Source organism: Megascapheus bottae, chromosome 8 (assembly GCF_031878675.1).
Source record: "Megascapheus bottae isolate mThoBot1 chromosome 8, mThoBot2.hap1, whole genome shotgun sequence".
Lineage (NCBI taxonomy): Eukaryota > Metazoa > Chordata > Mammalia > Rodentia > Geomyidae > Megascapheus > Megascapheus bottae.
Window position 1 is genome coordinate 4,666,462 of NC_143516.1, and position 26,198 is coordinate 4,692,659.

Sequence of the window (26,198 nt, forward strand, 5' to 3'; positions counted from 1 at the left end):
TAGGAAAATAGAAGAGTGAAAACTGGAAATTGGTTTAGGAATGAGGGTGGGATGAGCGTGTTAGAGAGGGTGAGTTTATGGGGGTACACTGCATGCATGTATGGAAATGTCACAATGAAGCACACAGATGATTCATATATCTTGATTAAAACACTGTAAAATTTGCCCCCTGGATCCCCACTACCACAGGCAAATGAAGGGCAGAGAGGACAGGGTCTCAGCCTACAGACTCCCTGTGGGGACATTTACCCTACAGTGCCCTGGCTCCAAGAGCATGGCCCTCGCTCAGTGGCTGCTTGTAAACATTTAATAATGCTAATAATAAAGTAAAGGCATGCTGAAGGGCAACCACTGAGCAAGCTGCATTTACACGTTCTTTAGGTATGTTACCGGAACTTCTAACGGTTGCCACAGATTTAAACAGAAAGAAGTGATTAACAGAACAAGATCTGGAAAAACAAGGGAAAAGAATGAGAATGACTTCATGCTTCAGTTTATCGGCATTCAAGACATTCTGTACCAATTGTATAGCCTAGGTGACTTGCCATGGGAAATGTGCTCAGCTGTGACCCAAGCACAGGCCCCTGGGCCCCGGGGGTCTGTGGAAGGTGTGTCCACAGCTGGCTCCCAGTACAGTTCTGCTTGCAGTCTTGTATTTGTCACTCCACAGGGGGCTTTAGAAGATTAACCAATCCTAGGTTGTATTTGTAGGCTGCTTCTGGTGACAGGCCAACGAAACCTACTTTATGGTAAATAGTTGAGCCGTCAATATAATAAACTGCAGTATATATATTTTTTAAAAACTCATCAGAGCCTAGCATTGGTGATCCATGCCTATAATCCCAGCTACTCAGGAGGCTGAGATCTGGTGGACTGCAGTGTAAAGCCAGCCCAGGTAGTAGTGTCCCCAAGGCTCAAGTAAAAGCTAGACTGGAAGTGTGACTCAAGTGGCAAAGCACCAGCTTAGCAAGCATGAGGCCTTGAATTTACTCCCCAGAGTCTGTGATCATCTCAGACATCTACTATTCTAAATATCCATCAGCCACTCTATAGCCTAGTAATACACAAAGCATTTACTCTATCTGTGAATAGAACACACTTTTCCAGTTTAACACAGAAATATTTCTCAGGCGATCCATAGAACATAGTAACTTTTATTATAACTGCCAAGGGTTCTAGCTACAGAAGCACTGTATTTAGGTTGGAGTTCTCTCTGTGCTCATTTTAATACATTTTGAGAACCTGCCTCTCACTTTAGCCTTAGAATGGAAACTAAACTTTTCTTCTGTTTGTTTTCTGATCATTTTCCCATCTCTGGTTTTATAAGGAAACATCTCTCCAATTCATTGTCTGCTTGGGACAATATTATTATAGTGTTTTCACATTGTTCCCTTTCTGAAGCCTGCACTCACTGAATAATTCTTTATTTAATCTCTGTTGCATCTCTGTTTAATCTTTCAGAGAGGCATTCAGGTAATTTAAATTGCAGCAACTGTGTGACTCAAGTACATACAAAGTTTTGAAGAATAGGAACAATTAGGGAGGTTCACGAGGCTGGAATTCATTTAGTACGTCTTTGAGGAATGCAGCCTTCCTATTTATTTTACCTTATGGTGCCATCCTTGGTTTTATTGTCTACCTCGGATTATTCTGTGCAGTGCCTCATTGTCAAGCACTCCTCTGGAGATGCGGTAGCATGAATCCCTTGCCAATTCTTTTATAAACCCAGTGCCTGCTGAAGTTCATGGTGCAGTAGATTCACGTGGAGTTTATCAAAGCAATAAACTAGAAGTGTCCCATACGATCTGAAACATGGAGAACAGTTCAAGAAAATCAGCCTCGGAAGAAGCTCTTGAGTACTGTGGGAATCTGGGTTCCTCACTAACTTCAACATGAATTGAAGGGTGTCTCCTCAGGAGAAAATTAGGCTCAAGTCATGCTGATGCCAAAGATGCAGGCACAATCAGTAGTAATGATTACGATTCTAGCAGGGACAACTGTAACAAGTGACAGGGGTTGTCTCTGAACAGTGTGACTCACACCACTAAGGCCTGGATATAACAAGAAGTGGTAATAAAAGAAATATTGTATTCAGTTGATAGGGATATGTTTTCTCCACTAGCCATGCACTCAAATGGCTAAATTTCAATTGCTTGTGAATTCACTCATCGCACATTAGGATGAAGGCTATTTAGTATGTCCCTCCTCCTTTTCCAATGGTTGCAGAAGTTCGAGTTTCTGTGCCTTTCAGTCTGGCAGTTTAGTTACTAGGCTTTGCAGAATCCAGTTGCTAAGCGGATGTTTTCTGTTCCAGTGGAGCTTGTGCTAACGAGGCAGGATGGCTGTAGGTTTTGCCCACATTTAATCCACGTGCCTTCATGCCACTACCATCTTCTGACTGAGAATTGGTATTTTCTCTGTCCCTCTCTCTCTCTCTCTCATACACACACACACACACACACACACACACACAACCACACAGATGTGTGTGTCTGTGTGTCTGTGTGTATATATATGCGTGTGTCTGTGTGTGTATGTGTATAATTGGCTATATAGCTTATTGAAAAGATCAGATTTTTCTAGAGAACATCACCTTACACTTTTGTCCATTTTAAATCAAAAGCCATGTTTTAGAAGCACTGCAGTTTAAACCCAAGTATCACCAACAGTAATTACTATTTATAACCATTTTCTGATGTGGCTGTAAACCATCCCAAACCTTAAGGCATAAACCAACCAGATTTGTTGCCATGTAGTTCTGTAGGTCAGAATTCTAATGTAACTTTCCCTGAGCCAAGGCCAAGGTGTTGGCAGGGCTGTGCTCCTTCCTCAAGGCCTACGGAGCAGCAGCTTGTCTCGCCTTTTCTAGCTTCCAGAGAGGCTCCCTCCAGACCTGCAACGTGCTGTGTCTCCTGGCCTTCCTTAGTGGCCACAGCTCTCCCTTCCTATAGGCAGGAAAGTTCCTATCTACATATAGATATTGGCACTGCTTTGCTAGCCCAGTGCCCTAATCCTCAGTGAAAGCTCTCTTCGATGTAGGAGATGCCACATCTTTAGGGAACAGGTATGCTTTGAGAAAATCCAGAGTCTTCACAGGGGATTGCCTGAAGAGGATCTATCCCTGTGTGCAAATTGTACAGCTTCATTCTAAGTCCGTCTGTCCAGGAGATGCTCCACTATACACACACACACACACACACACACACACACCACACCATATACCACACACACATACACATGCACACATACACACACGCATGCACACACGTACACACACATGCACACACGCACACACATACACACATCCACACACCACACACTACACACACACACCACATACCACACATACATACACACACACCACACACACCACACACACACACACACATGCACACACATATACACACACACATACACACATATGACACAATCCCCTCTCATCCCAAATAAGCCTAAATTAATCTTGCTGAGATAATTTTGTTTCTGCAAGATGTATTCATTACCTATCACCCATTTATCTCTGTGAGTCCACCACAGCCTTCAGTGACATATGGAAATAGATATTTTATTTTGCTCCCAAATCTCTGGTCCAGCTGAGAAGTTCTACTTCTAGAAGGTCATGGTAGGGTTTGCACATTTGTCCGTGACCAGTTGGTGTGTGGCAGTGAGTACATTACACAGTGTATATAGTACACACACTATAATATTATTATACACACTACACAATGTGTATTACAGTATATACTGGGTATATTTTCATCTCCTTTCCCTATCCCGATCACACAAAACCACAGAGAGTACACAGTGAACATTATGACTCAAAAGTGATTTTCATATTTAGTGCCAACTTAAATATCATTTATTTGGGTGGAGTAAAAGAAAGAACACACTAAAATGGACACAGCTGATGTGTGGAGATGTGTTTTTCATTTTTAAAAGTTGGCTGGATAGCATTTCCTATTGTGATTCCCCTTATGGAAAGGGCTGGGGTTGGTGGGGGGGAGGACTGTCAGCTGCGGCCTCGGAGGCCTAGACCTCGGGCGCTCTCGTCCTGTGGGGAGGAAAGCCCTTGTCACTGTGTGCGCTGGTAACAGGTGTAAACACCATTTCCTCTGGTCTGAGACATTTCTTCACAACCCCAAGCAGATGACCCCACGCAGAGTCTAAAGATGATTGGTTTTTTGCCCGTCCTGGGGCTTGGCACTGTCCTTGGACACATTTTCCCCAAGGCTAGAACTCTACCACTTGAGCCACAGTGCCACTTCTGGCTTTTTCTGTGTATGAGGTTCCAGGAAATTGAGCCCAGGCTTTTTGCATGCTAAGCAAGCACTCTACCACGAGGCCACGCTCCCGGCCCCCAAAGATGATTTTTAAAAGAACTTCCTATAGGTTCATAAAAGCGTCATTTTCTATCCAGGACCGTTTACTTTAATGCACTTCTGCGCATTGGGAGTTTCTGTCGTTTGCTCTACAGCGGGGTGGGTGGAAGCAGCAGGCTGATCACTGCGAAACCCAGCAGCTCCCGTGAACTTCCGGCACGCTTCAGAGCCGGCACGTAAAACTGACCAGATGTTTCTTGCCTTTTCACTTGTAGACAGTAATAGAAATAAGTAAAGGTGGGCTGGGAGTTTGGCCTAGTGACAAAGTACTTGCCTAGCATGCATGAAGTCCTGGGTTCAATTCCTCAGTACCACATATACAGAAAAAAAATAAATGGAAGGATTTGGGGACTAAGAGTGTTTAGTCATATAAATTAATAAAAATTTCCTGAATAGAAATCACAAGAAGAGAAGAGGGAGAGGAGGAAAGTATTTTAAGACAAATACTCAGTCTCTGTAAAATAAATTTTAAGAAATGTTAACTCATTGAAGACATTGGAAAAGACCTTTTCTTCCATACAGTACATGCAGTCACAGGGACAGGCCCAATGATATTAAATAATAGTAACCTCAGTACCCATCACAGAGCCATTTTCACAGCAAAGCATTCATGGAAAGATCTGGGCCTATTCTGTGATGTGTCTGTAGTCATAATTGCATGGAAAGCTTTATGACTGATGTGACTCCTTGTCTGTCAACGAGTGTTAGCTGTGAGTGTCATTGTCTCTCCCTCCCTCCCTCCCTCTCAATATGCTGTTTAGAAGAGATACATTTTTGTTTTTGTATGTGTGAATATGTTTTCTTCTCAATTTATATTCATATAAATGCATATCCCTCTCAATGTGATTAGTATAAGCAATCACATTAACTCAAATTCCCATATCAGGGGATATTGGTTTAAAAAATGCCATATTTCATAAGACTTTAGTGAATTTGAAAGGTCTACATGTACACAATTTACTATGACAATCCTTGTCAAAAATATTAACTTAGTATAAATTATCTTAGAATGATACATACAGTGAATTCAACCATGTCCTTTGTATGGAAGCAGTAAAATAGAAACTAGTGTGAAGGTAGGTACCAATATATAGTGCATTTAGAATTTTAAAACAGTGCATTTTTTGTGTACAGTCTAGTGTTATGAGATGCGACTTATAAAGGCTCCTGTTTGTTTATATCTTGCTTAGCATCAAAGGCAGATAATTAAATCTGAGAATTCAAACATGAAGCTGCCGCTTTCACTGTGAAATTTCCTCAGACCAAAGCATCTGCCTTTTGCCACTCGGTGCTCTCCTTCCCTGAGTTGTTGGAGATCCGCGGGCTTTGTGACCATGTTTCTGGGATAAGGTGAGAGGCAAGGGAGATTCTCTCCCCTTGGCTCAACTCTCTACTGCAGTAAAAGCCACAGCCATTGAACCTGATGTTCTCACAGAAGACAATGCTGCCATTATCTCTGCATTGCATTTTCCATTATCCTTGGTCTGGCTGTTTACTAGAAATACCAGCTTTCTGTAGCCTTAAGACAGTGCAAATGTCTTCTGCCATGTACTTCCAGAAGCTGTGGTAGTGCCCTGTAGGGCATCCTAGCTGTTGTCCTAAATTGAGATGACAGTGTTGCTCATGTTAAATTGCCTTCTCGCTTGGCTTGGCATGCTGGGATCCATATCTATTAATACAGGAGTGTCCACATGTCCTGCCAGGAAAGCAATTTGTTCCTCGGTAGGGTGGCGGGGAGGCAGCTGGTCTAGGAAGCCATCAGAGGTGATGTTAGGGGCAAGTTGTGTTTTTCTTGATTTAATGGAAAATCTTACTGATCCGTCGCCCCACTTGTCCTCGCCACTTGTCAAGGAGGCAGCACACATCCGTCAGCCTTCCCCTCTACCTCCCTCCCTCTCTCGTGGGGAGGGAGCCCTTCACACAGCCTGTGTTGGAGAATAGGCATTCTGACAACAATGAACGCATTATTAATGGGTTTTCTAATGCCCTGGGGAGGTAGCACAATTTGGCAGGATTCGGTTAACTATCACATTTAAAACCAACTCAGCTTTAAAATAAAAAACAAAACCCGCCAAAGATAACATTGTTCACACACACAATACTTGCTCACCGCACTTGCTCTCTCCTGCCACACCACTTACTCGTCCCCAAGAAAGCTTTCTTCTAAATAAAGCTCATGAAATCCAGGCTGGTCTGTTTGCACATCGATTCCAATAAACTACGTGGTGTTTGATGGCTAAATCCAGACAACATCAAAGCAATGACTGCACCAAGTTCACAGCCAACGTTGACAGAGGTGTAATAAGTGACCCTGTAACAGAGCGCCTGGCAGAAACAGCTGGAGGCAGGAAATGCTTGCTCTGGCTCATGGTTTCAGAGACTTTGATCCCGGGTCACTTGGTTCTATGTTTCTAGGCCTATGGCAAAGCAAAAGCATGTGGAAAAAGTTGTTCACCTCATGGTGGGCAGGAATAAGAACAAGACAAGGCCACGCGTGACCCACAATGTTACCCACCCCAGCTAGACTCCAGCGCCTCAAAACAAAAACGATCCTCACCCCCGCCATGGGAGGCCACATGTGGTGGCCACTTCATTTTCAAACCATACCGGGAATCTCATGGGGAAGTCATCTAATGAACAAGAATTGTCCACCCACAATCACCGTGGCCACCCGTGACCAAACTTAGAGGCCAAACTAATTCAAAGATGAAACAGACTCCAAAATAGGGCATGGCGAGGGCCAGCTGGTCTGTCCCTGGCCTTCTTCACGGCCGGCCCCACTGGGGACTGGGTGTACTGGCGGTGCTGCTTCTACAGCCATGTGAAAGTTCAGAATCCTTTAGCAAAATTCCCATGGTGCTGTGTGAAACACACGTCGGAGGTAATGCCTCATTTCTTTGAGGACAGAGTTTATTTGGGGTTTTGCTCAAGTAGTAAAATGATGTGTTTGATTCTCAAGAAGCAAGCAAGTTTCCCTGGGGCAGCGGCCAGACCCTTAATACACTATTCTGTGCAATTGAATTTCGGCGTGAGTTTTATGGGACTTTATTACAAAGAGATTTCTATCCTAATTTCATCTTGCTTTTGGTAATTTGTCAGCCCTGCAAAGATGGATCAGTAACAAATTCTTTGAAATGGAAAGTATGTTCTTCCCGCGTGAAAAATGAATATATTTAGGCAAATGAATAATAAATTGCTTGTGTATGGCCCCTGTCTGTCATTCTCTTATTCATCAGTTTGAAGGAAATAGAGCCTTCCTGCTTCATTAACCCCACCTAAGCCTCACCCCAGCTCTGAGACAGACGAGCAAATCACTCTTCGCAGCTCCCCTGGTAACTCTGGGATGGTGCAGAAGACAAATGCACCTCACCCCAGGTTTAATGAGAGGATGTGCACATACGAGGAGAGAGAGCAAATCGGAGTCCATCAGCCATAATGCCTGATAACTTCCCCTGGGGACCTGATTTGATTTCAACCAGCAGCGATGGGTACTGGCCCCGTGTGAGCCGCGAGGTGGCGTCCACAGGGCAGGAATGGCCCTGAGGACTTCCTGTCATCTCCATGCAAAATGCCTTCGTGGTGTTCTCTTTCAGAGGCATTGTTCTCCTAAGTTGCACTCTCTCAGCTGCCCTGGATTTCTTTCTCTCTTTCGGTATTCAGACATTTTAAGGAACCATCTGTAAAGACATAAGCACATGTTCAAAAATATTATCCAGCTTGCCCACTCAGTAAGACCCAGCACAGGAACTGGTAAGGACCTGCAGCTACAAGTTTTCTTGTTCATACCTAGTTCTTAACTACTCATCTTTGGAAACAGCCAGATATTTTTCTTATTTGTAGAAAATTCCAGAACAAAATCATTTTTCTCTCTTAAGATTGGGGAATACAGAGAGGTCAAAAATGTAAAGTCGGACACAGTGGCTCACGCCTGTAATCCTAACTACTCAGGAGATCTGACGAAAGTAAGTTCAGAAGTTTCAGCCCATCATGAAATACTGGGCATGGTGGTACAACCTGTGATGTCTTCACTCAGATGACTGAAACAAGAGGATCTCAAGTTACAGCCTAGCCTGGGTTATGTTTACCTTTTAGTGAGCAGTTGTATTTAAATTTGTTCAAATATTACCTTCAAGTAGTTGTACAAAGGCAAGGCCATTTCACGAAGTAGTTTGAGAATACATTTTGATGGGTGTCACCTCTTTCAACATCCTCACCCACTCCTCCCTTAACCACCCCCTCCCTCATTCTTCTTAATTTTGTAGAACACATATTGGATTCTTGTTTGCATTCTCCCCCGCCTTCTCTTCATTTATCTACCCCTGCCCCCTTGACCCCGCTGCACCCCTTTCCAATATTCACTCCCTGGTGTTTTGTTTTGTTGCACTGTGATTTGGGCTTTTCCTCCAATAATGCCATCCTCCAGCCCTCTGGTCCTGAATCGCAGTGCTCATGGGCCCAGCGCTCCCAAGGCCTTGACAACCTCCACACACCCGGGTCTGCCATGCCAGGTCCACCCCGCTCTTTCACCCAAACTATGCAGATCTGTACGGTCATGAGCTGGGCGGCATGACTGAACCAACAGGAGAAGCCCGGAGATGAACCCGGTATCTTTCTTTCCCAGTCCCGTACTCCTCCCCTCCAGAAGAGCAACAGATGAGTCAATTTAGGGCAAGCCACAGAAGAAGCTTCTTATCAAAGAAGGGCTTGACCAAGCTACATCTAGGCTTGTGTTATGTCAGAGGGGCAGAGCGCCACTGCCAGTGAGCCAGTGGTGGTGGGCAGAGCAGATACAGGGCTCGGGGGGAGCCTGTGGCGTGGGTCCCTTCTCACCAAAGCACTCTGGCTGCACAGTCAGGGACCACAGCAGCCTGAACTGGTCCCCTGTCTGGTCACTGACTGTGGCCCCTCTCCCTGTCCTCACCCCACAGGCTGTTCGTGGTACCGGACAGCAGGCAGAGCTGTGTGACACCCTCTCAGGCCCGGGGTATCCATGCTCTCCTCCCACTGTCTCTCCTAGCTCACGGCACGGACTGCTTCTGTTTCTTTCAGGCTTTCTAGCAATTGGACTACCAGGACAGGGTATTTTCTGAGTTGTTTTTGCAGATTGTGCTGTCGTGTCTGTACATTCAGGGCTGGTAGGCAGAGCAGGCATCATTAATAACGTCCATGAAGCTACTTCTACCATGTTTCAGCCACATCAGAGGTGTCTCCATTTTCAGGCCTGCCTCGAATGGATGAGATATACTTCTTTCCTTATTCTTATCAGGCTGCTCTATTATTTTCTCCCCAGTGGGTTATGTACGGTGTGGATAGTGTGTGTGTGTGTGTGTGTGTGTGTGTGTGTGTGTGTGTGTGTGTGTACATGTTATAAAGATGGAGCCCTGGGCCTCTTTGGCCCTTGCAGCGCGGCCAGCCTTCCCGGGGTCTATAATGAATGGAGCAGCGGTAGCCGTCTCCACTAAAGTGAGACATTCTTCTCCCAGACTAATGTGTTCTGCACCACTTGGCAGACTTTTTCCCCCTAAGATCAACCCATCTGCCACTTCTGTTCCAGTGTAATCTGGCAACTTGCTGTCTAGGCTGGTCCTTTCCCTCTTGCCCCCTGGCTTGGGCATGCTCAGATGGAGGGACACCCTTTGAACAACCGTCTGGCTGCTGGGCAGTGCCAAGCTGCAATTTGCTGGTGGCACCGAGCTTGGTGACCCTGAGGACGAGACGGTGTGGCCATTGTTGGTATTGTGTCCAGTCAGTCATCATCTAGCCATGTGGCCGCAGGGTCCACAAGCGGCCTGGTGTTATTTTGTTTATCCTCCATAATGCTCATTTATCCTCATTACCAATTTCTCGAGAATCCAGACAGAAAAGGACTCCTTTCAAAGTTACCCAGTCTTGTGCTCCGTTCTGAAGTTTAAATTTATCACAAGAGAAAACTGGCACATATGAACCATCCATCGCTTTGTGGCAAAAACTTCAATCATTTGACAAGTATGTGTGTGTGTGCGTGCAAAAAGGAGCCGAGGTTGTGTTTCTTTTCCTTTACTTCTTTACATTCACATTGTATTTCTAGTCTGACATATCGGCTGTTCCTTTACTATAGAATCCAAGCCTCACAGGCCACTCTCTTCAGGGGATTTTTTTTCTCCTTTAACAGATTTCTGCAAAGAACATTTACTTTACTTTCCTATTCTCAATAGTTACATTGTTTATTACTATGTGACGCATCAGCTCTGAAGTATAATTGACCTTTGTTGATAGTTTGAGGCCTCTACTGGAAGAGATGGCTTCATTTTCTACAACTAGCAGAAGATCAGTTGCTGTAAAGACAGCATGACCCGTACCTGCAGAGGCCATCTTGTGGCCTGCCTTTTAATACAGACAGACAAAAGCTCGCTCCAGTATCACAGTGTAGTAGGCCCTCCACACTCTGTGCCCTGACGGGGAAGGGGACAATTTCCAATACACTTTCCACGGAAAAGACCGCTTCTGACACAGTTCACTTGAGCGATAGGTTTATACCTTCCATTGTTTGCTTTTAGAAAGATAAAACATGTACATTATTTACTGGCTCTTGATTTTCTTTAAAGCAAACAAAATGGTACCTTTTGCAACGCTACCAGTGCCTCTAAACACCCACCCTGGCTACTTATGCAAATAGCTATGCTGAATAATTAGGGCAAAGCATTTGGGTTAAATTGCCTTTCTGCACTAAGAACTCAAGCTTAGATCAACCTTTGTAAGTAAATTGCACCTGCTGGGTTTGGACATTTGAAGCTGAAGCACAGATGGGTACATTTCTTCAATCAGCCTCATCGTTTTGCCTTGGTCTCAGGCTAACTTGTAGCAAGGCCTGCAGTGGAAACCACAGACACACAACCCACAGGCACCACAGTGCACGCACCCTCTGACGGCTAAGAGACTGCGGGGCGCGGCTCCACAGTTTTAGCAAGCTCTGTGTTATCAGTAGGCAATGAAGACTTTATATTCATTCCTTTTAAAAATCTTCTCTTAAGCTGGGCACCAGTAATTCATTCCTGCAATCCTAGCTACTCAGAAGGCTGAGATCTGAGGATCATGGTTCAAAGCCAGCCTGGGCAGGAAAGTCCGTGAGACTCTTATTTTTAATGGCCACCAGAAAACTGGAAAGAGCACCGTTTCTCAAGTGTAGAGTGCTAGCCTTGAGCTGAAGAGCTCAGGGACAGTGTCCAGGCCCAAAGTTCAAGCCCCACGACCAACCAAAAAAAGAATCTTCTTTTAAGATACAATGTTAAGTACTTATAGAATAAGTACTTAAAAATACATAAAGTACATAAATAATAAGTACACAAAGACTACTTCTTTAAATGATGTGCCTGTGTTTAGAATTTGATTGCAGAAGCAGTGAAGAAGGTAGAGCTGACATGTGGCAAGAATATGGGTTGGGGGGTTCAGGGGTAGTACTCAGAACCCAGCACCCAGCCTGCAGTTGTGCCCTCTCCTGGCCCACAGAGAACTGACTTGAACAATAGATTAAAGTTCTTAACTGATGGCCCTAGTGTGTGTGTGTGTGTGTGTGTGTGTGTGTGTGTGTGTGTGTGTGTGTGTGCGCAAACTGGCCTTGCAGCTTAAACTAAGGGCCCCACCCTCTTGCTTGGTTTCTGCCAGTCAAGACTTGCACTCTGCCGTTTGAGCTGCAGCTCCACTTCCAGCTTTTTTGCTGGCTTATTGGAGATAAAAAGCCTGGGATGTTTCTTCCCAGGCAAGCTTCAAATCACACTCTTCAGGTCTCAGCCTCTTGAGACCTGAATTATAGGTAATGAGCCACCAGTGCCCAGCTCTGATTGACATTTGAAATTTGGGTTACTTAACTTAAAAATATAAATTTTGGCTTCTCTTTTAAAAATAGAATGGAGTTTGTTTTGCACTAGATGGAAAAAAAAACAGGAAAGGGGAAAAACTGCCTCAGCTACAGGGGAAGTGGAATGTCCTTCAGCAGCTCAGGTGCTCTGTAATGCCCCCTCTGTCCACCTTGCCCCAACGCCTTCTTAGTCCCAATACCCCATGCATTGACTCCTACTTCTTTAAGGGCCTTCTTTTCTTCTGGATCTCCTGGAGTGGTTGTTTACTTTCTGCACGAATGAAGGAACAGCTAACATTAGGACTAAGTACCTTTCCTCAGGCATGGCTGAGAAAGATAATAAAGGTAGAGATGCCCAGGAACAGTGCTGAGCCAGCACTCCTCTGTATTATTCTTACTAGAAGAAGGAGAAAAGGCCAATATGTTCCTGTCATTTTGTTGCAGGCTCACCACAGCCAGGAACTAGAATAGTGTCTCCCTTGGACAATTCTGCATTATCCTGGTGTTCCTTTGAGGCAAAATAAATAAACAAGTTAATAAATTTAAAAAAATGTGAGGCTATAGATGAATTAGAAAGAACTCAGGGAGCAAAAATGATTACAACTAAAGGGTTACAGAATTTATATGTACCTCGAGGCTTGAGGAACATGGCTTGTTAAGTCTGGGGAAAAGAAAGCCCAGGGTGGATGTATCCAGTATATTAAGGGACAGGGATGACATAGACCAGTGTTCTTGCTCAGCAGAAATCAGAGCAATAGACGAGGTGACACCGTGCAGCAGGAAACAATTCGTTACTGCGTGAAAGAAGACTGGCAGAGCCATCTCGGGAGACACACAGTCGGGGCAGAGTGAACATTCCTTGAGACAGGTTTTAAAGAACAAACATGTCCACAGGCATGTCCTGTTCTGCCTGCAGGCAGGGGCTTGTGGTAGATGACTTCCAGGGACGTGGGCTAGTTCTTTGAGTCTATAGAACCGCTCCCCCACCCATAAGGTCTCGAATCCGATTTTAGTGAATTCAAAAGCAAGTACATATCAGCTTTTAGCAATAAGAAACTAAATTGCAAGGACACATGCGCTGTGAGCTATTGAATTAACACCTGGAATCTCATCTATTTATGCAATCATTTCTTTTGTAGTCTGTGGTTGCAAACTAACAGTTATTAGTCTGCTGTGGCACTTTAAAAATGGCACAGCTTTTATGCCTAGCATGCACGTTGCTTCTATTAGCGAAGTGTTTCCATGGATACATTTGATCAGAAACTTGACTACCAAAAATAAGAATATAGAAGGCATTTCCAAGTGTTCGAAGGGTAGGCCATTCATCGCATCTACTATAATGTACTGAAGGCCGCTTTTAAACCAGGACGGGTCTTGTGCATCCAAAATACAAAGATTAAAAGTTAAGTCAAGGTATTTCCTGGGGGAAGGAAGTGAAGAAGGGGGAGTGACTTAGATGAGGCATGGAACTGATGCAGGTCAAGGGAGAGAGTGCCAGCTACTAGTGAGCAGAGGGGCTGCAGACTGTCCTCAGTTCTGCCTCCTCATGGTGGCCCAGTCCCATTAGGGAGACGTAGACAGCTGTATATTGCAATGCAGGGTGCGCTTGTGTCCTCCTGTCCCTTAAATCCCAAGAGGAAATGGATCAAGCAAGCTTTGAACAGAAAGCTGGAAAGATACTTTGATTAGAAAGTCATTCTTGCCTAGACCTTGTTGTTAGAGTGAAAGGAGCTTGAGAGCGGCGATCCACTCCCCACCGTCAGGCCTCCCTTAGGTGCTCAGAGCACCAGAGCTTCTCAGCCAGCAGACCTCGTTCACATCCATCACAGAGGGTAATGATAAATGCCTCGGCCTGGAATCACTGTGGACATTAAATGGATGAAAACATATGAAACTCTGCCTTGCAGTAATAGGAGAGTTTGGTTTGGTAGGTGAGTTAAAGGGTCCCTTTCTTATTAGTGTCTCTGTGTATCTGAGGTCTCTCACTCCCTTCTACCAGGACTCTCAGAATGAGGAGAAAAATCCTGGTGTGGCCCAGACAGTGATATCCTGTTTTTTCCAGAGACCAGACTTCCCCGTGTTTATCATGGCTGGGCCCATTTTCCAGACCTTGAGTCCTTTGGGATCTTTCTTCAAAGCTCCTTTTTCTTTTTCTTTTTCTTTTTTTTTTTTTTTGGTCTTCTGGATCTGAAAACTCACCATGTCATTGATATGGCTTTAAAGATGCATTCATATCTTCCCTGATGCTTGGACAACAGACGTGATCATGTATTAACCATCTGTAAGTCAAGGTTGATCAGCTAAATCAAGGGCAAAGCCAGAATGTGAGGCTGAGCACAGAGGCCTCCTGGGGCTGTAGTTAGGCCAAGGACACCTTGACAGGTCAGAAGGAAACTTGGCTTCCACATCATTATCACTATCAGAATTCCTGACAGCCATTGCAAAAGAATACTTGCACTGAGTGGTGGCCAACCTGAGGTGATATGAATGATGTTTACACCTTTTAAAAAACAAAACCAAAACCAAAAGCAAGTACAGGCTAAACTATGGCCTTCAGGGAAGGGCAGGGGCTCTCAGAGAAAGCTTTGGGGCAGAGCACAGCCATCGCACCCAGCCCCAACACCCAGTAACCCCCACGCCACCCCGCACGACCCACCTCCACTTGTTTCTGATTAAAAGAAGCAAACGGGCGCCCAGTGTAGCCATGAAATGAGTGGAAACATGTTTTTAAATCTTCACACAGTGGTGGCAGAGGTTATTTAGGATAAAGATGGAACTTTACACTGTAGGCTCCTTGGGAGAATTAGCTAGATGATCCTTTTAAAGAACAGAGAACTAACCAAGAACAAAGTTGCTGAGTGGAGGCTACTGGCTAGAAGACTTTTAATAACTTGTTCAAAAAAGACAGAAGTGTGTGGCTGGGAGTTTGGTCTAGTGGTAGAGTGCTTGCCTAGCATGCACAAAGACCTGGGTTCGAGTCCTCAGTACCCACGCATAGAAAAAAGCTGGAAGTGGTGCTGAGGCTCAAGTGGTAGATCTCTAGCCTTGAGAAAATCCAGGTACAGTGCTCAGGCCCTGACTTCAAGCCCAAGACTGGCAAAAAAAAAAAAAACAACACAGAAGTGACAATCTGTCATTAGCCTGTGTCCTCTGGTGTAGGGACAACCATTTGCCCTCCCATTAGACCCTCCTTTTAGCCAATCCACATGGCCAGCCCAGCCAGGTCTTCCTGGCCCCATTTCCTTTCTCCACAAAGAACATGGAAGTTCTGCCCTCCTGGGTCCTTCCATAAAGAGGACCAACCATAAAAGACAAGTCTTTCACAGATTGGGAGTAAAACCTATGTATTTTCCAATACATATCTGTTAAAGGATTACTCTGTAAAACAAAGTATTCTTAAAAGTTAGTTTATTAAGCTGGGAACTAGTGACTCACATGTGTAATCCTAGCTAGTCAGGAACCTGAGCTCTGATGGCTATGGTTCAAAGCCAGCCCAGGCAGAAAAGTTCATGATACTCTTAAGTACCAAAAAAGCCTTGAGCAGAAAGGCTCAGGGACAGCACCTCGGCCCTGAGTTCATGCTCCAGGATCCACACACACACACACACACACACACACACACACACACACACACACACAAGTTAATTTATTAAAACCCTAGTAGCTACATTTTTCAATGAACAAAACACCTGAATAGACCCCTCACCAAAGAAGACACTGGCAGCCAGCGAGCATCTGAGAAGACGGCACGTCATCTGTGGTTTGGCTCTTTCACATCAGCAGTGATGAGATACTGCACACCTAAGAGCTGGCCAGACTCCAACGCTGACAGCTCCAAATGGTGAGGAGGCTGAGGAGCCCCGGGGAATGTGGTCTGGTGCCCAGGGGAATGCAAATGGTACCGCAAGATGGAAGACCATTCAAGTCAACAAGCAGAACTTGCTCTCTTCGGTTTTTATCCAGATTAGCTAAAACACTAATGTTCACACCTAATCCTGCACAGTGATATTTATGACAGCCTCACTCACAACTTCCAAAACTTGGAAACAGCTAAGATGCCGTTCATCTGGTGAGCGGATAAACTGGCAGAACAGGAATTTTCATAAAGTTTCTTCAGTTCATAGAGATTTGGTTCTGAATATGTTAACCTCAGCCCTAGAGCAGTAATTATTAGACTTAATTGTCCCAGGATTTCTTAGACTAAGAAATGTCTCGGGAAAGGAATGCTTATGAAAAATGCAGAAACCACCACAAAGTAATTCAGTAAATATGAAGTAAAACTCACAATTTGCATTTCTCATAAGCATCCCAGTTGACTCAGAATCTGATGTTTATTTTCAGACCACAGAGGTGTATGTAAGAGATGGCTGGGAGCGTGGCCTAGTGGTAGAGCGCTAGCTTTGAGAAAGCCCAAGGACAATGCTCAGGCCCTGAGTTCAAGTCCTGGGGCTAGAAAAAAAAGATAATTTCTAATCTATTTATGACATGGGCAATACCTATGGTTATCATGGGGACTTTTTTCTCCCTTTTTGTGAATTTAACCAATCTAATAAAAGCTTCATAAATAAGTAATAAAAAAGACAGTCTCAAATGCTTGTAAGATGAATCCTCCTCTTAGAGAAAGAGACCCATCTACTGAACAACAAATATCTCCTTATAAAGCAAAGGTTTCTTCTATCCTGCTACTTAATCAGATTTAAAAGCATAATTGCTGTCATGCAATTTGAACTAAATATATTAAAGTATTTCTTTTAAGTGAAAATAATTGGAAAACATCAGGGACAAGCATTTGTATTTGAGACACCTCGGGAGAATTAACCTTGGCAGAGGCTGGCACAATTACAGCTACTTATTTCTGCCTGTATCCTCCCCCTCGGCAACGGGGGAACAAAGTCCTGGCCTTGTATTGTTTGTATTTGATGTGAATTCTGTCCAATATAGAAGGATAATTGAGTTAGCCTTCTGAATTGAAAGAGAAAGGTGGGGACGGCAGCAGCGGACATCACCACAGCACACATCTACAGACTGAAGAAGTGATGTTTTCCGTGGGCAAACAGATCATCAGTGAAGAGTGATTGTCTGTCTGCTATCTCTTCCAGTCGCTTCTTAGGAAGAAGAGAAAGATTTCCTTTCCTTAAGAAATTGCTCTGTGGGAGCCTCTGTATGGCAAAGGACATAGCTAGCAAACTAACTAGAAAGTCTACAGAGTGGGAGAAGATCTTCACTAACCATACAACGGACAAAGGCCTCGTATCTAAAATACATCCACAGCTAAAAAAATTGAATCACTCCAAAACTAATTTCCAAAGAAACAACCATCCATTAAAAGATGGGCCAAAGACTTAAAGAGAGGCATCTTTGAAGAAGAAATAAGAATGGCCTATAGACACATGAAGAAATGCTCAACATCTCTGGTCATAAAATAAATGCAAATCAAAACAACTCTAAGATTCCACCTCACTCCAGTTAGAATGGCCAGGATCAGGAAAACGAATAACAACAGATGCTGGAGGGGATGTGGCCAGGAGGGATCACTATTACACTGTTGATGGGAGTGCAAATGCGTTCAACCACTATGGAAAGCAGTGTGGCAGTGCCTCAAAAGGCTAAACATAGAACTCCCCTATGACCCAGCAATTCCACTACTTGGCATTTACCCAATTGTCCAGAAACAAAGACATACTAAACCCACTAGCACAACAATGTTCATTGCAGCACTATTTACTATAGCAAAGATATGGAACCAACCTAGATGTCCCTCAGTTGATGAGTGGATCAACAAGTTGTGGTATTTGTACACAATGGAATTCTATGCTGCTGTCAGAAAGAATGACATCGCCCCATTTGTTAGGAAATGAAAAGAAAGAAAAAAATGATATTAAGTGAAGTAAGCCAGACTCAAAGGAACATAGGCTCAATGGTTTCCCTCATTTGTCATAATCAGTAGAAACCTTGGGCTCTTCTAGCAGAGATTTGCAATAGAGCAAAACCTTGATACAAAAGGCTATATAGTATGATGCTAAATGAAAGGACCTCTAGGATATAGAAACAAAAGCCATATAATGAGTGATTGTTGTCCTTAATGTACTATGTTATCTCTCATCTCTTTTGCTGTCCCTTGGTTATCTTATATTGTTACAGTATCTCACTTTGTTATCTGATATATTGGATATACTTGTATTTGGTTATTTGAAATTGGATAGGGAAGGGGGAAAACAAGATGAGGGGTGGGGATGGGGGGAGGGAAATGGGGACCAAGACATGAGAAAGGGTATCAATGTATGTGAATTAATGCACCTTCTATCTGGTGAATATAATGTAACCCTTCTATTAATTACAATAAAAAATACATGGAAAAAAAGAAATTGCTCTTTGGGCCGGGAGCATGGCCTAGTGATAGAGTGCTTGCCTAGCATGCACAAAGCCCTGGGTTTGATTCCTCAGTACCATATACTCAGAAAAAGCCAAAAGTGGTGCTGTGGCTCAAGTGGCAGAGCACTAGCCTTGAGCAAAACGTGTCCAAGGACAATGCCCAGGCCCTGAGTTCAAGCCCCTAAAGTGGCAAAAAGAGAAAGAGAGAGAGAGAGAGACAGAGACAGAGAGAGAGAGACAGAGAGACAGAGACAGAGAGAGACAGAGAGAGAGAGAATAGGAAATAGAAATTGCCCTTTGTCAGAGTGCCTGTTTTGAAGGAAACAGTCTCTGTTTCCTAGAGGGCTGGATAATGATAACCCTCTGTCCCCACTCACCTTCCCTGGGAAGTTTTCTTCTTTATCTCATGAACACAGTTTCCCAAACCTCTCTACCTGATCCAGGGTGGAATGGGGAGAGCTGACAAGCGTCCGTCCTGCAGACTGCAGCCAGCCAGCCATGCCGCCCACCCCATATGTGGGCTTTGGCAGCACACTGCAGGATTTCACTCCAGAGGAAAAAGCACACAAGGCAGATTTGTTCAGGGTATCTAGTTTCTGAGGCTGCCATAACAAAATACTACAAGTGAAATGATTGGAAACAACCTACATTTATGATCTCATAGTTCTGGAAGCTACACATCAAAAATCAGGCTTCTGACAAAACCCTGCTTTTTCCAAAACTCATAGCATAAACCCCTTCCTCGCTTCTATCTATTATCTCCTGCCATTCTCAGCAGTCTTGCCTCTATTCTCATAGGACAATGTCATCCTTCTGTCTCCCCGATCTTGTCATAAGGATGGCTGCCATATTGTATTAAAGCCTATCCTACCCCATTGTGATTGGACTAATACAGACAGTGACATTTTTTAAGCAAAATCTGGGGTACTGGAAGTTAAGACTTCAACATATCTTTGTACAGGATAAAATTCAACTGAAAACACTTGGGTGGCAAAAACCAGTCAGCAAACCTTGCCTGGGGGACCTTATTCTGATACATTTTTGCATATGCCAGTAAAATCTAGTGAGATTGCAAATTCCTGTCCAGCCCTGAATAGCAAAAACATTTCAGCACCTTCATTTACATTTATTTTATGTATCTTTTTTGATGGAACTAGTTTGAGCCAGGGTCTTGTTCTTCACAGGCAGGTACTCACCTACTTCAGATAGGCTTCCAGCCCTTTTTGCTTTGGGGTTTTTAGAGTTGAGTCTTTATACCAAACTCGCCTGGGACTATGATCCTTCTTCTGGGGTGGCAGGTTTGTACCACCGTTTTCGGTATCTTCATTGAGCTTGTGTCTTGTTAACTTTGTTCCTTCTCTAGCCTTCCACTCGATCCTTCCAGGTAGCTGGGATTCCAGGTGCAAGCATCCATCCATCTTTCCAACAAATATTGGGATCTTTCATGTGCTAAGCACTGTGCCAACTGCCAAGTCCCTGTCCCCATGCCCCTGGCAGTCCTAACAAACTGAGGACACTGGATAATCCCATCTGGGCCTGGAGTAAGCCTGCTCTGAGGGCTACGAGCTAGTCTTCCAAAAGGTAGAAATGGTCTCCCTTCTATAGCCAGGCTTCACTTGGGACCTGAAGAGAATTGGGAATCATACGACCTATGAACCATGAAGAGAAATGCAGAGAGCCATAGTTCTCAGACACAAAACCAACTGGGTAAATCCAATGGAAAGTCCTTTATGGTCCCCAGGGAACTGTCCCCATGTGAACCAGGACTTCCTGTGGTGAAGGAAACGATGGCTCCACTATCCCTCTACTACCCCTCCTCCCTACCGCCAAAGATGCCTTGTCACTATAAATGCACCCTTCAGCATCCATCAAGAAAGAAGAAACATAAGCACATGCATTTCTTTTAAGAACATAATTCAGAAACCTCACACTTCGCTTCTGTTTACGTCCCAGCCACCAAACATGGTCACATGACATACTGAGCTTCAGGGAATGTTGAAAATGTAGTCTAGAGTCCAGTTATCTCAAGCCTAGATAAGACTTCTACTGTAGAAGATGAGGAATGTAAATATCACTTGGATAACTAGAATTCATCTATGCTGTCTGCCACCAAAGATTCCTTCCCTCTGGGTAGAACAGTGTTATCAGTATGGGGGCTGCTAAATATACAGTGAACACTTAAAATGTCATTAGTCCAACGTGAGATGTGTTATAAATGTGATTTAAAAGAAAATTTAAAATACCTCATGAATAATCTTGATATTGAGTATATAATTCAATATTATTTTGGAGGTAAATAAATGATCAAAATTAATTTCACCTGTCTGGTGCTTTCCTCAGGAAAATAGTAAGTTACCTCTATGTCTAACATGCAGGGAGACTTCAGAATCTTTCCGTATAGCACAGGAGACAGATGTAAACTAGACTTCAAAATCAGGTAAGGAAGAAAAGGGGTCAAGGAGATCAGGAAATCCCAGAGCACCCCCATATTGTGCTAAAACATGGATCTCACAAGTTTATCCACTACAGAAAGTTTCTCTGCTGCAACTTTTCCCAGTGCCCCTTGGCATGCTACCAAAACCACTCCAACCCATGTTCTTCCTGTAGGATGAGAATATCATGAGCATTTGGTTCAGAGTATTTACATGTCAATCACATTAGATTTAGAAAGCTATAGCACAGTATGAACACAAAAATGTTCCAGAAATTATTGAATGAGTGAACCAGCAGTTCAAGAAATTATAGATTCCGTTAATCTAGTGCCTCCCTAAAGCTAAGCTCAGGTGTTAAAATAAAGTGGGAGAAAAACATTAACCTCAATCGAAACAGTTTCTTGAATACAAAATATCAGTTGAAAAGGAAAAAAGGGGGGGCGGTTCTGAAACCCTTGCTTAAGATTCCATTCCTTGTGTGTCACAGCGGTATGAAAAGGACCAGGCCGGCTTCTCAGCTGACAGAGACACCTGGAGCCATGATGGTAGAAGACTGTTTCGGTATGGCTTTGAAGTAAAACCCAGCATACCGACCTGACCTACTGGGGCAGCTGTGGGTAGTCAGGATGAAAGCTGATGAGGTGTCATAAAGTTCTGATACACTGTGACTGATTTTCAATTTTAAAAAATATAGTTTTTGCCAGCTGCCAAATGGTTATGAACATTAGAAACATTCCATTAAATCTGATATAAAACTAAGTATAGGCTGTGTCTTTAAGCACCCACTAAATCATAACTGCTGTCAAATATTATTTCTCAGTCTCTTGTCTCCATGGTGGGCGCATTCACTGGGCTTTGTGGGTGAGCCCTGGCAACAGTTGATGGAGTTTCTCTGTGGTCCCAGGCTCCTCTCTGGTCTCTGCAGAGTTAGCCCTGAGTTCTGCCTTCAGGCTGTCATGTCTGTACTCATGTACAGATGGCTTTTTGAAGGAGCACTAATTGAGGGATTTTGATGTTAGCTTCTAACTAATCATTCTGACAGAACACGTCTCCCATGCAGAGGAGGGGGAGCAACCCAGGTTCTTTTCCTTCTCTACACTAATATTCTTTCTCACCAACATGCAGGTGCATGATTCACCCAAACAAGCGAAGGGACAGAGTGGCGACCATTGCCCCTCTCTCGCCCTTTCTGCATCTCCTCCCTCTGTGAAGCTCTCCCTGTGAAATCAACGAAGGACGTTCCGAATCTCTCAACTGCATCCTCCTTTATTGTGTGGGAGAGTGTGTGCATGCATGTGTGTGTGTGTGTGTGTGTGTGTGTGTGTGTGTGTATGTGCACACGTGCATTCACACACAGGTCCTTGGGCTTGAACTCGGGGCCTGCATGCTGTCTCTCTCTTACATTTTTGCTTAAGGCTGGTGTTCTACACCTTGAGCCACAGCTCTCCTTCTGGCTCTTGGCTGGTTAAATGGGGATAAGAATGGGATGGGGCTAAGATGTTCCTGGTAGGCTGGCTTCCAGCCACTGTCTTCAGATCTTGGCTTTAGATCGTAGCACTACTCGAGTTCCAGTCATCATGTATCTGTTCATCAGTTTATCTGATAAGTAGTGACCATGTGATTTCTTTTAGGAGTAACAATATAGACAGTAACTATGTCTGGCTCTAGACTCAGACATTTCGAGTTCAAATCCCAGCTCTGATGCTTACAGATGGGTGATGCTATGCATGTATTTAAACTCACTGAGTACCAGTTGCCTCCTGTGATAAATGGTGTCAAGATAGTGCCAGACTCACTTAGCGGCTTTAATGATTAAATGAATTATAAAAAATAATGTGCTCCAAGCATTTATTAAAATATGTGAATATTCAATAGATATTGTTTAATTATTGTATGTGCCAGACACTTGAAAGGAGATGAAAATAGAAATAAAACATAATCTTCCCCTCTAGATTATAAACCTTCCTCTAATATGATCACAAAAACATTTCAGCTAGGCCACTTTGCAGTAAGTAAAATTTGATGCTAGATCATTATTTTTATCTTGTGTATCTTTTAACTAAAATTTACTCTTGTATTTTATAACTATTTCTTTATGCATAGACATACTTAATGAAAGGTAAGATATCAAAAATAGTATGATATAATAAGTTGCATATCAAGATTATATCAAGTAATGGGATGTAATAATTATATAATATCCTAATCTATTGCTAAGCTATCCTATCTAACTGAAATCTTAACCTTCATTTGGCCCACATGGCACCCAGGCTAAGATTTTCCCTAGAGTATCGATATCTGCAGATATCCGACAGGGCGCAGAAATCTCTAAGGATGTTTTCCTTTCATGAAATAGTATCCTTTCTCTCTTCCCACGTCTGGGTGGTGGTTTTTCCTGTGGGGGCTGGCAGTGTGCACTTCCTGTCCCAGACATCCTCTTCCACCATTCCCGGTTCCCTCATTCATGGGATTTCCAAGCCACTGACTTGTCACAGCCCCTCCCACCTGCCACAGCCAGCCCTTCCGAAGCTATGATGTGCGGAGCGCAGGGCAAGACCCCAGCTCAGCCGGCTTACGTTAGAAGGCAAGACTACAGTAGCAATCCGTCTCGCTTACCATCAACGAGAGCCTCCCCATATTAACTTCCTGAGCCACGCCCCCAGGAAGCCAGGATTCACATCCAGTCTGTCCCTTGCCAGTTTGAACTGGCTACTCTGCAGCCAGGATTTGGGGTCTACCCTATGAAGTTAACTGGTCCACCTATCTGAGAAGCAAGCCTCCTAGGTCTTTACATCATAGGCAGAAATAGTGATCAGGACAGGCCTAAGGGCAAGCAGGACTCGACCTCATCATTATAAGAATGGAAATTACTGAACAACATGCTTGCACTTCTCTAGAGAGAGGTACCTCCGTTCTCAGCAACACAGATGCAGAACAGCCAATGTCTATGGAGTCTTTTTCTATGTGACGGGTCTTGCACTAAGTTTCATCTCACTTGGTTTTCCAGAAATCCTAGGGAGAAGACGGTGAAGGAGGTTAAGGAACCTGACCAATGTTCCAACCGCAATGAAAAGGCTGAGATTTTAACTTCTACACAATCATCTTGGCAGCACGGGCCTTTACCTAATGTGCCAGCCTCTCAGAGGGCACAAACAGACGGGGCTATGCACCAAATCACAGCCTCCTAAGTTATCTCCCTATGACTCAGACGTGTGCCTTTCCTTATGACTTACAGAGCCAGCCTAAAACATGCCCCACTGAGTGTCCCACAGAACCACAGGGAAAGCCTGGGGGGAATAAACATGGGATCCATTGATCATAGCTTTGCTGAGACGCAAGGCATCTGCCCAACTATAGAATTCTTAAAGAGGATCTATTCATCTCAGAAAAAGCAAAACAAACAAAAACAGAAGTACTCAGTGACGTAGCTGGGAGTGTTCAAGTCTCAATTATGTGATCTGAGCACAGGCAGTGGTAGCTGTGAACAATGAAGAGGTTTACACAGAGGAACAGAGAAACGGAGCACGGTGGGTCCAGTGGTCCTTCACAGAAGGGAAGTCCCCACAGACAGGGCCTGTGACCAGTGTCTCTGTGGCCACTGATAGTCTTCTTCCACTCAACTAGAGAAGGGTAATTTTCATGTCACTGTAATGCGATTGCTGGCCCATCGCGTTCTCCATCTCCAGCCTTGAGGTGGAAATAGTTGACTGCAGGGCTTACAGTCTCTGCACTAACAGGTGGACACGCAGAGCCCAGCAGTCGAAAGGGAGCAGAGCCCAACTTAAACTCAGTGGAAGCTGGGTGGCAAGGGCACTGGAGCTCAAGTGGCTGCCAGCCTTGGTGTTTGCAAAGTCAGCACCACACAGCGAGCTGGGGCTTCCAGCCCAGCTGGGAGAGTGGGCAGATAGCCAGGTCTCTAAGGGTTCCCGCCCTTGAAAACACAGCCATCCTTAGCCAGTCAGCCAAGCCTTGACAATTCAAGAAGGAAATTTACACGAGGTATAGTAATGATAGCTTAATAATTCTTCTGCTAGTGACTTATGAACTTGATCTCTAGGAGATTAAAAATATTTTCCAAAGGAGATACACCAAATTATCTAATTCATTTAAACATATAGAAATTTGTATTTTTTAGGATTATTCTGCCTTAGAGGGTTCATTTTTGCAGGTTGAATATTGTCACTTTACTGACAAGAAAACTGAAACACAGAAAGGATAAACAGTGAATTTCAGAGCAAGGAAAGGAAAGAAATGTGTGCCTAAATAATGTTTCATTTTTAGGACATTTTTGAATGGTATTGTGAGACTCTCCCAGGCCTGTCTTTACAATGAATCAATCAAATTAGGAGGCAGACCTGATTAGAGACATGGTTGCATGCTCTGTTCATTTCTGTCTACCTTGTCATCACCATTTAGTGTGCCCAGTTCTTTTCTTCCAGTTAACATATTCCCTCTTATTCACGGGTTTCCTGTGAAAAAAATCCTTTTCAAGCTGGGTGTAGTGGTAGAAGCTTATAAGCAACCATTCAGGAATCAGAGGCAGGAAGATAAAGAGTTCAAGGCCTGTCGAGGCAGTTAGAAAAAACTTTATCTGAAGAACAAAAACAAAGAAATAAAAAATGAAGCACTTGCTTAGTAGAAGTGAAGCCCAGGGTTCATTCTCCAGTGATAGAGAAAAAGCATCTTCTGGCCTTCTTATTTTCTTTCTCTTTTTCTCCCTCTTCTCTTTTCTAACCATTACTTCCAGCCTATTGAGAATTTACTTTGGTTTCTTTCTTTTTTTTTTTTTTTTTTTTGTTGGTCATGGGGCTTGAACTCTGGGCCTGGACTCTGTCCCTGAGCTCTTCAGCTCAAGGCCAGAGCTCTATTACTTGAGCCACAGCGCCACTGCACCACTTCCCTTATTAAGAACTTATAATAACAACCCAAAGTAGGTCCTGTTACTAAGGATAAAATTCACACTGCAGCCAGGTGCTGGTGGCTCCTGCCTATAATTCTAGCTACCCCAGAAGATGAGCTCTGAATATCAAAGTAGAAAGCCAGCCTGGGCAGACAAATCTGAGAGACTCCTGTTGGGCTTTTTAGTCCTCAGACCCTCCTGACCCGTGGGAGGGATAGAGAGAACACGCCCCGACCAAGACCAGCCAAGAAAGAAGAGGGACGACTGACCACCCGCACCCA

At 43.9% G+C, this 26,198-nt stretch overlaps 1 protein-coding gene across 1 annotated transcript in view; it reads left to right on the forward strand.

Moving 5' to 3' along the window:
* Prkn (parkin RBR E3 ubiquitin protein ligase) overlaps positions 1 to 26,198 on the forward strand; it is a 912,456-nt gene that overhangs the window by 809,864 nt on the left and 76,394 nt on the right. The window contains 3 exon segments of the mRNA XM_090337856.1: positions 9,458 to 9,485; positions 15,226 to 15,235; positions 20,539 to 20,579. Of these exon segments, the coding sequence (XP_090193982.1) occupies positions 9,458 to 9,485; positions 15,226 to 15,235; positions 20,539 to 20,579 (79 nt within the window).